We start from the raw sequence: 10,537 nt of genomic DNA, 5'->3' as shown, positions 1-10,537 counted from the left end.
ATGGTTTACAGTACGTCAACCGCAGGGTGTGGAGGCTGAGTACACGGAAAATCGCCCTCACAGCTCACTGGACCTGCTCGCTGCTCTGCGTTCTGTCGGGGGAGCGAGCTCTCTCTGCTCTCGACCGTTTACACTGAGACTCCGGGCAGTCACCTCACTCCTCACACCTATATGCGCCGTAAAAAAAATTGTTCCAGTCTTAGCAAGCAAAAAGGTGGAGCACACACGACTCAGCAAGTCCGCACCAGCGACTGCCACTCGCCTAACCCTGCCTCGTCACAAGTGCAGCTCCCAATCGCGTACAGGCACACACACTCCGCCTGTTCCCGACAGAGTGCTTGGGTGAGAACAGGGCCTGTTCTCACCCAAGCACTCTGTCATACCCTTGCCTCCTCACCAGAGCGAGCTAGTTTCTCCCCGCCTCCCTCCCGCCTCTGCCACGCGCCTTCTATGGGCGTCCAGTGCAGCACCTAGGGGGGCAGAGAGGGGGTTTGCCCTGGTAGGGAGGTGGTGAGGCCGCGCACTGCAAACCCAGTGTGAGGAGTGGGGGAGCTGGGACAAGGCATGTGCGCCTCTGATCTGTCATGGTCTATAGTGGCCGATAGGATCCTCCCTTAGGCAACGATGGCGGGTCGGGAGAGGCCCGAATTCTCAGCCCGCCACTTACTGCCAGCCTCTCTGACTGCCCAGGGTCTCACCACGATGCCGCCCGAGTAGGGGGGTAAGGTGTGTAGAGTGCGGCTCTGTACTGAACCTCTCTCTGTGTGGATCCCACCTGAGCCCACTCGCGGTGCGAAGGCTCCTAATGCGGCAACTGAGCCCGCAAGGGTGGGGCACTCATGGAGAGGTTATGTTGGATGATATGTTGTGTTGTGGCGTAAAGCTGTGCAGCGGCGCAGCGAGCCCTGCCGCGGCTCGTCGTCGAGACTGGTCGCTGGGTGGTGCCTGTAACAGCTGAGGCAGGGAGGCTGCCTGAGTAGCGCAGCCGCTCGGTCGCCCGAGGAGTTGGGATGATAGGTGGAGAGACAGGTGCGGCGGTAAAGCGTGGTAAAGAGCCGTAGTGCGAGAGCGACACTTGCTTGAAGCTTGGCAACTGCGGGAAAACAGTGAGACTAGGCGGTGTGACTCTGAGGTGAAGCCACGCTACCAGCGCTCATCGTCCTCGAGCCTCAGTCGCGCGCGCACGCGTGCGCCGCGCGCCGCCGCCGCCGCCGCCGCCGCCGCCGCCCCCGCCGCCGCCCCCGCCCCCGGCCCCGCTCTCCCCTTCAATGCTGTCTTAAGGTCCGACCTGTGGGCACTGCCTGCGCTCGGCACCGGGCACCGCCTCGGTATACAAAATGCGCCTGCGGGCGGACCCGCTCCAGATGCAGATCACAGCATAGTTGTGCTACTACGCTCGTCATGCTCATGCGCCCCCCTCTGAGTCCTGGTGCCTCTCTCTACTAGGCTCGGGCCGCAGGTCGTCTCGCCGCTCGTCGAGCTGCACTCGCCGGCGGTAAGGTAAGGTAAGGTAAACTTCTCTCGCCGGCGGGCCGGTGAGGGGCCGAGGCGGCGGCGTGCGTGCAGTATACTTCGGGGGAGGAGCATGCGTACGGTAGGGGAGGGTGTGATGGGGGCGGTCCTTTAGTCCATGCGTTGCGCTCGGGTCTCGCGCCCCCCCCTTCCCCTGGAGGCTTTGCAAGCGCTGTGTGCATGGCCATGCTGCGATGCTGGGCGGGGGGGTGCAAGTCGGTCCCTTGTCGGTGTGGCTGAGAGAGAGTCAAGTACGCGTTGTGTACGGGAGGTGCGGGGGCTGAGTTTAGGTAAGGTAAGCTTTGGCAAACTTCTCCACACACACAAAGCTGGGGCAAGCGCCTCGCACCCTCGGACCCTCAGGCGAGTCGCGAGACGCGACACTGGAGACCTGGGGGTGGTTTCCCTGGTGCTCAGACACCGCGCGCCCACACCTTGACCTTCTTGGGCAGCAGCTGGTTCGACAGGTCCTCTCCGTGGCCTAGGCAGCCGGTCTCGCCCTTGCCCCAGGTGAACACGGCGTCGTCGGCGGTGAGGGCGAAGCTGTGGGTGTATCCAGCCGACACAGCGACGACACGCTGGCCCGCCAAAGCCTCGATCTTCTTCGGCAGCAGCTTGTTCTGCGCGTCGCCGTGGCCTAGCTTGCCATAGGCTCCCCAGCCCCAGCTCCAGACACTGCCGCCGGCGGTGAGGGCGAGGCTGTGGTACCAAGCAGCCGACACAGCGACGACGCGCTGCCCAGCAAAGGCCTCGACCTTCTTCGGGAGCAGCTGGTGCTGCTGCTCGCCGTGGCCCAAGCGGCTGCCTCCTTGGCCCCAGCTCCAGACGGCGCCGTCAGCGGTGATGGCGAGGCTGTGGTGGGCTCCAGCCGACACCGCGACGACGCGCTGGCCAGCAAAGGCCTCAACCTTCTTGGGCTGCCACTGGCTCAGGTAGTTGCCGTGGCCCAACTTGCCATAGCCTCCACCGCCCCAGCTCCAAACGGCGCCGCCGGCGGTGAGGGCGAGGCTGTGACTGTCTCCAGCCGACACGGAGACGACGCACCGGCCAGCGAAGGCCTCGACCTTCTTGGGCAGCAGCTGGTCCTGCGTGTCGCCGTGGCCCAGCCGGCCAAAGGCTCCCTCGCCCCAGCTCCAGACGGCGCCATCGGCGGCGAGGGCGAGGCTGTGGCTGCCTCCCGCCGAGACAGCGACGACGCGCCGACCAGCCAAGGCCTCCATCTTCTTTGGCTGCCACTGGCTCTGCGCGTCACCGTGGCCCAACCGGCCTTCGCCTCCACGGCCCCAGCTCCAGAGGGCGCCGTCGGCGGCGAGGGCGAGGCTGTGGTTAAGTCCAGCCGACACACTCACGGCACGCTCGCCGCCCAGCGAAGAGGAGAGGCGGGTCGGCGTGTTGAGCCCCGTCACGCCCTCGCCGTGACCGAGGAGGCCTGGCTCGTCATCCGCCGAGCCGCACGACGAGAGCCGCCCCTCGCCGTCGATGAAGACGCTGTGGGAGTAGCCCGCCGCCGCCCTCGCCGGCGGGTTGGACTCGCGCAGCAGCGCCGCGAAGCAGAGCCACCGCACGGCGCAGACCTCGCCCTCTGGCTGCGCCGGCAGCTCGAAGCCGCGCCCTTGCGCCCACAAGCGGATGCCGTGCTCCATGAGCGAGTGAAAGAGCAGCGAGACGGCCGCGACGCGAGCGATGTCGATGGGGCTGTCGCAGCGAGAGATGGCGCGCTCGAGGAGCTCCCTGGGGAGGTCGAGGAGGCGGGCGGGCGGCGGCGTGTTCGGCGAGGGCGCGGCGGTGGTGGCGGAGGCGAGGAGGCGCGAGCTGCGGCGCGGCGGAATGGACATCGCGAGGAAAAGAAAATCCAGGCAACAGCCCCAGCGAAGAAATTTGCGAAAGCCCGTTGCATAGTGGGTATTTGCGCGTACAAACAGCCTCAGACTCGGCTCACAGAGCCAAAAAATTGACGATTTCCACGGAGTTTTCTCGGGAAAATAGAGAGGAAAAGAGAGGCTGTACAGAGGAAAAAAGGAAAAGAAAAAAGACGGGGTGCGAGAGGAAAAGCATATACAGCCTAATGGTGAGGGGGCACCGCGGGGGGGGCGGGGGGGGGGCGCAAATGCAGAGCAACGGGCGACGCATGGTCGCACATGCGCTTGTGAGAGAGTTGGCTCTCAGTCGTAGTCGATGCTGGCGGCGCCCTCGGAGGAGGCACGGCCCGTCGAGGAGGAGGCGCTGCTTTCAGATTCAGCGTCCACAGCGCCATTGGCGCCTTCGATGTCTTGCGCACGCCACACGCGCGCATCCGGCGCCCCGCTCTTTGACGTCCTGCGGCTTGCCACGTCGGCCACGGAAGCACGACACCGCGGCAGCAGGCTCTTCTTCTTGCCCCCGCCGACCGTCTCGCGGCACCCCTTGCGGCGTAGCCCGTCCGACTCGCGCCCGTCGGTCCCCGCGTCACCCTCCGCGAGGTCATTGCAGCCGAGCCCGAACTTTTCGAAGATCAGCGACTGCAGCTGCGTCCGCATCTCCGGCCCCGTGCCTACCAGGACAGAGCGCCGGTGACAATCTCAACTACTACTACGGAGCAACCCAAGCGGCGGCGCCTGTCGTCTTGAAGCCGGTCTTCTTCTCAATCAGCTTGTAGAACTTGAGCTGCTCGGCCAGCCTCTCGTTGCCCATCTTCTTGAGCTCCGAGTACTTGCGCGCTCGCGCTCGGCCGCGACTGCCTGCTGCACGGCCGCCGCAGCGGCCGCCGCCGCGCGGCGGTCGCGATGGCCGAGCTCCGTGACGGCGCGCGAGAGGAGGCCGCGTTGGTACTCGATCTCGCGCAGCTGCCGCGCCGCGAGCCGCCGCAGCCTGACGACCTCCGACGGCGGCGGCGGGCGCTTCCCGCGCACCGCCGCGGCGATGAGCCCGAGCGCGTCCATGTCGAGCAGCCGCACGGCGCTCGAGGCGCCGAGCCGCTCGTGCGTCCCCATCGCAAAGGCGAGGAGCTTGAGGTCGGCGGGGATCTCTGCTGCTGCGGCGGCGGCGCCGCCGCCGCCGCCGCCGCCCGCGTCGGCCGCGGTCGAGGTGATCTTGGGGAAAGCGAAGCGCGTCGCCGACTCGATCTCGAGCGCGCGCATCGCCCGCTCGGCCTCGGCGAGGGTGTTGCCGCTGCGCTTGGACGTTGAGCGGAGGCGCGAGCGGACATCCTCGCGGCGCTTGTTGTAGCGAGCGACGCTGCGCTCGCAGCGCAGCCAGAGCGCACTCACCGCGGAGCTGGTCGGACGTGGGCAAGGACATCGGCCCGCTAGCGCTCGCCGCCTCGCAGGCGGCCACCCAGCGGGCAAAGATCAGGGTCTTATTGTCGAGCCCGCCCGTCGCCTTCGCCATCTTAGCCGCCAAGTTGAGGAGGTAGGCGACGTGCGAGAGGGTGAGGCCGCCCTCAGGGCAAGCCACGGCCAGCGCCACGGCGCTCGGCTCATCCTTGGTCGCCAGGGAGGCCAGGGCAGCAGCCACAGCCTCAGAGGAAAAGTACGCCGCCGCGCACACTTTCTCGCGCGGGTCATTCTCGGTGTTGTCAGGGTCGTGCGAAGCTACGGCCTGCGAACGGCCGGTGGGCAGACGTCATGGCCGGCATGTACGACCCTTAAGAACCCGCGTACGACCAGAAGGTCGGCTGTGAGGCGAGGGTGAAGGCACAGCCCAGAGCTTGTGGATTTCAGTTGCTGACAGTTGAGGGCGATCCCGCGTGAACTGACGGCAGGTAAGCCGGCAGGTGGGGGGCGGGGGTGTGCCGGGTGGATCCCCAAGCGGGCGAGCCGGGCCCGTGCATAGTTCGCGCTCGGGGGGCGCGCGAGCATGGGAAAGACGCACCTCCATCGTCCTTGCTTACCGGCGCTTTTCGGCCGTTGGCACCATCGTTGATGAATGACAAGATTGCGCGGGACTCAGCTCGAAGGGGGAATTTATTTGTTTGTTTATTGGGTGTTCGACCGGGCTACGCACAGCCCTGGTTTGAGCATTGAGGTGTGTAGCATCTACACTGGGGAGATCTTCCGGACAGGAACGGCGCAGCCACCAGAGAAAGTACCAGACGTCGATACCAGACGAACTGTCACGACACACGGCGGCAGGGGGGACGCAGCTGGATGGAAGTGACGACGAGAGCGAGGACGACTATGACAGCGTCGCGGCGGCGCGCCTGGGAGAAATCAACTTCGACTGGCCAGCAGCATCGATAGGGTGCCCACAGGACCCAAAAGAAAATAGCTTTCCGGCTCAAAAAGGGACGCACGAGGCAAATCTGATGTTGGCTTGTTCCAATAGGAGCGAGGCCTCTTCCGTCGGGGGACCGAGTTCATAGGAAACGAGGGTTTCCCATTGTGACCCGCTCCAGCGCGAGCGTGACACTGCACTTGGCGCCGAGCGCCCGCGGCTCAGACCTTGTGCAAGCCGACCCTCGGTGAGTGCACCGGTCCGGACCGATGGCGCTCGGTGTGGAGCAAGCAAGACGCCCCCCCCCCCCCCCCCATCGGCGCGCGCCCGCCCTTCAAACGGCCGCCAGGAGCACCAAGAGGACTCCTCATGGCTGCACTCAAGTGTGGGCTTCGACCGGCCTCGGCTGGGGGGGCGGGTTGTCCCGGTTGCGGACGCGTTCTGCAGCCCTCTGGGCGTGGGTCAGCACCCCAAAACTGCCCCTCGGCGGCATACAGCACTGCCAGCCAGCCTCTTCCTCCTCCTCAAGGGCTGTACTATAGGCCATATTGCGCCGAATACCGTGTTCAATACGGCCTCGCGCGCGCATGACTCCATTGAGAGTCCATTGTGCTTGTTTACTAGAGTGCGCGTCACCCATCGTGTTCACTAGTGGCTGCGAATGTGTGTCCAATACAGTCCCAACAGTGTCCAGCAATGTGAGGTTTGTCGGCCAGAGCGTGTTTGAGTAGTGGGTGGTACTGGTAGTCGATGGTAGTATAAGAGTGGAATGTCGAGATGTTTAGAGTGTGTTTACGCAGCCGTCTCGACACTCGAGCGGAAAGAGGTTGCGCGCCGGCCCTGGGCCGAGAGGGGCGTGACCGTGTGTGGACCGCGCAGCAGCGTGATCACTGCGGCGAGCGAGTGGGCGACGGCGAGCGTTCTGGCTGCACTCGCCGGGCGAGCCCGCAGCGAGGAGGAGCGAGGCGGCGCGCCGGCCGAGGGCGCGGCGAGGGTGCGCGGCGAGAGCGAGGGCGGGCGAGCGGCGAGCCCGGGTGTCCGCGGTGATAAGAGCGGAGCGGCTGCCGAGGGGGAGGCCGACGCTGAGCGCGGCACACCCACAAGGCACGTGGCGGCGGGCCGCTTCAAAAGGCCCCCGTTCCACGGCAGCGTCTTCACTCTTCTCGGCCTCTTGGCTAAGATCAAGTGTAGTATCTGTTCTTATCAGTTTGATCTCTGGTATGCCGGTCACTGACCGGCACAATGATCAAATTGATTTTTCTCCGGGGCTGTCTGCACTGGCTTGCCAGCGCAACAGCGCTCGTGGTTCCACGCTTGCACGTTCGAGGAATCGCGCACCCGTCTGTAAATCTCTCTCTCTCTCTCTCTCTCTCCTCTCTCTCTCTCCTCTCTCTCTCTTATCTCTCTGACACACTCTCTGCTCTCTGTCTCTCCGCTGTGTCTCTTTCCTCTCAACCTCTCTCCTTCCCATGCTCGTTCTCCGCTCTCTTATTTCTTCCCTCCGGGGAGCGACTCGGGCGCGAGCGAGGCGGCGTGGCGCTATGGGCGTTTCTAGGGGCGCGCATCGCTTCTTGCCGCAGCATGGGTCTGATCGTGCCGTTTCGGGGCGCTCTAGACTCGTGTCACACCGATCGTGCACCCTGTCAGTGCGTGCGCGCGGTCCGGCTGCGGGTTCTTTCCGTTCAGCCACGGTGCCGTGGCTGGACGCAGGCGCATGGGCTGGAGATGGAGAGGCGAGGTTCCGGGGAGGCCTAGAGAGCGCGAGTCAAGAATTCTTTTTCTTGCGGCTCTGAGTGCTCTTGTCAGTGCCGACAGCTCTCTCTCCGCTCGCGCGCCGCGAGCTCATCGCGGTGCCGAGCGGCGCCGAGGCCGCCTCGTCCTCGACACCAGCACCGGAGCGCGCTGGATCGTGCCCCTTCCTCCGGGCGCGACGCACGGCACGACGCTGACCATCGCTCGCCCGCCGACGGCCGCCCCCGACGAACACATCGTCCGGGTCGTGCTCATGCCGCCGCCGGGCGCGGTCGGCGCGGTCGAGGCCTCGCCGCGAGCGGCCGCTTCGTCCGCTGGTGCACTCGCAGCCGACAGGCTCGCAGCGCGGTGGCCGGTGCTCGGTGGACTCCCAACTCCACTGGCGGTCTCATCTCAGTCTAGCGACCTGCCTCCGCGTCCGTGCCCCAGGCGCGAGGTTGGCGATGCCGGGCCGGCCGGAGGGTGGCGATGATCGCTGTCGTGCGCGGCCGACAAAGTAGGCACACGACCACCTCCCTCCCACTCACCCCCCCAACGTTGCACAGCCCGTCCGTTCTCGCCGGCAAGGCGCACGGAACGCCCAATTTGGGCTGGAAATGCCGCCGCCACGGGTTGGTGGCGCCCTCGGCAGCGGGGCAGCGCCACGCCGCGCAAACTTGCGCGACCAACTTGCGACCTCTGTCCCTCGTATTCACCCCAGATTTTGCCCTATCACGGCTCACGAGGTACCGCGAGCGGCGAGCCGCGCCAAGTGTGCTCCATTTCCGACAAGTTCATCCCGCCCGAACGCCGATCTTCGGCCGCCTGGAGGCCCAGGACGGGGCTTGGGACCGGCCAGGTGTGGATTCTCCACGGCGCTGCGGTGTATCTGCGCGCCCATGGCGCGTTCAGGGGTGCGCCCGAGGCGTGTAGACTGCGGGGCGCCGCGAAAGCGCGGCGCCGACGATTGTGTCGCTCACTGTCACACCGTCGACACGGTCACAGTGTGTGTGCAGTGCGTCCACTCCGGCGACCGTGACGCCGTCGTCGCTCGCCTATACCGGCTAGTGTGGAGCTCTCAGTGTGGTTGCGTGTTGTACTAGTGATGCTGCACTAGGCGGCCCGTTTTTAGCAAAAAGCAGATACCACATCGCGTGTGGTCGTCGAAAAACCGCATGTTCGCCCGTCTGGGACCTCTTCGTACGGCTCCAAAAACCGGATCCGCTCCTTAACGACGACTACGCGGCCCGGCGGTCGATCTGCGCCTTCTCAGCGGTGGAGGGGATGTGAGCGGTACGTGCAAACCGCGTGGTGCTGCGATGGCTTGACGAGTGCGACTCCCAGCGTCGACTCTGCGACCCCACGGAGCCTCTGCTGCTCCGGGGGGGGGGGGGTCTGCAGACCACCCGGCCGAACTTCAGAGTGGCGGTGCTCCTCAAATACTGCTCAAACGCCCACGATGTTGTGCAGGGGACATATGCTGATGATCCTGGCCCGATTGGTTTGCTCAGAAATCTTCTGGGCGGTCGTTAAGGTTCGCTCCCCGCACACTGGCCCGGAGCCTGGGTACCCTAGACGTGAGCTGCGCTCAAACGTCGCGATCTGGCAATAGGCGCGGGGCGGCAGCGGCATAGCGGCGGTGCGCGGAGGCGGTGGCGGGCCGCTCGCCGCGAAAGTGCTCTCTACCGAAGTGGCATGCGCATGGAAGTCAGGGAGGGACCTCGCACTGTCTGGCCTCTAGATGGCCTTCTCCCCTGCTCCCCAGCCGCAGCCCTAGCTGGCTCGGCCGCCGCCCCCTTGGCCTGCCGCTGCGTCGCCGTCGGTGTGTAGCCCATCGTTGGGACCAGTCGCTCTCCCTGAACTCGAGTACACAGCAGCCCAGCCAAAAGGAATTCACACCCGATTCGCGCGGCGGCGGTCTTCCCGCGTACGTAGGTACCCAGTCGCGGACCAATCGCGACTCTCGTCGTCGTCGTCACTGGGACCGCCGTCGCGGCCCTCGCCTATCGGAGGTGGATGGCACCCAAGAGCAAAGCCCCAGCCGAGCACGATCCTTGGTTGGTCGCAGTGACCAGCTATCCCATGAGCGGCCGTGGCTGCCACCGTGGCCGTCAATTTTCCGAGGCCGAGCTGGTGTCGCGAAGCACGACAGCTGTCGAAGGGCAGTTTGAGACGGAGGAGGAGGCGGTTGCACAGGCCAAGCGCGTGCGGCAGTGCACCGCGGAATTCGAGGACTGGGCCGACGAGCACTTCGGCACAGGGCCGCCGCCGTGGGACTCGGTGGAGGGCGAGAACTTCGACAACGACTCGGAGGTGCTCATCCGCGTGGTGCGGCAGAGCGTGCTCGATGCGGAGAAGAAGGCCGACGAGGCCCTGCTGCAGAAGGCCGCGCGCACTGCTGCGCAAAAGCAGCAGAAGAAGAAGAAGCAGAAGGAGTCAGCGTTGCAGCGCTCGGGCAAGGTCCACTACTCCTTCCCCGGCCCGCCTCGTGGCGTGGATGCAAACGCCGAGCTCGAGGTGCTCGTCGATGCGGACCTGCTCGCGTACGCGGTGCCGCGCGGCGAGAAATTCGACAAGCAGAAGCACGCGCGCGCCGAGCCCGCGCAGCTTGCGGGCTGTCGCTCGCTGATGATCAGAGCCACGGACGGCGCCGTGGCCGAAGAGGGCTTCGTCGAGCAGACGCGCTCGCTGCTGGAGGCGTGCACGTCGCTCGAGGAGCTGCACTGGCACGATGCGGCCCACATCTCCCGGATCCTGTGCGGCACCGATGCGGAGGGCGAGAATCCCAAGCAGAGCCGGCTGACGCGTTCGCTGCGTGTCCTCTCGCTGCCGTACTGCTCGCGCAACTTTGGCCCGGAGGAGCTGGCAGATCTCGCGATCTTCAGCGGCCTCGAGGCGCTCGACCTGCGCAGCTCGCTAGACATGGAGCTCGGCATCGGTCACCCCGCGACGATGCGCGACCCGTACGACTCGGACGAGGGTGGGGACTGCGAGCCGCTGCCATACTCGGAGGCGTTGGTTGCCGTGGCACAGGCCAACCGCAAGCTCAAGGAGGTGGACCTGGACGGCATCCTGGACTTTGACGCGTTCTCGTACTGCCTGG

The 10,537-nt window shown here is 65.8% G+C and overlaps 1 protein-coding gene across 1 annotated transcript; it reads left to right on the top strand.

Moving 5' to 3' along the window:
• Positions 1 to 7,284: 7,284 nt before the first annotated feature.
• On the top strand, positions 7,285 to 8,724 carry EMIHUDRAFT_247569 (hypothetical protein; the record flags this gene model as incomplete). The annotated part of the gene is made up of 6 exons (XM_005764606.1): positions 7,285 to 7,441; positions 7,572 to 7,817; positions 7,885 to 7,951; positions 8,023 to 8,070; positions 8,266 to 8,348; positions 8,552 to 8,724. 6 exons carry the CDS (start codon positions 7,285 to 7,287, stop codon positions 8,722 to 8,724), a joined length of 774 nt encoding a protein of 257 aa, XP_005764663.1.
• Between the last annotated feature and the right edge of the window lie 1,813 nt (positions 8,725 to 10,537).

The sequence above is a fragment of the Emiliania huxleyi genome (genome assembly GCF_000372725.1).
Source record: "Emiliania huxleyi CCMP1516 unplaced genomic scaffold EMIHUscaffold_588, whole genome shotgun sequence".
Classification (NCBI taxonomy): Eukaryota; Haptophyta; order Isochrysidales; family Noelaerhabdaceae; genus Emiliania; species Emiliania huxleyi.
Note: the sequence above shows the minus strand (reverse complement) of the source record. Positions and strands in the feature narration are given on the sequence as shown.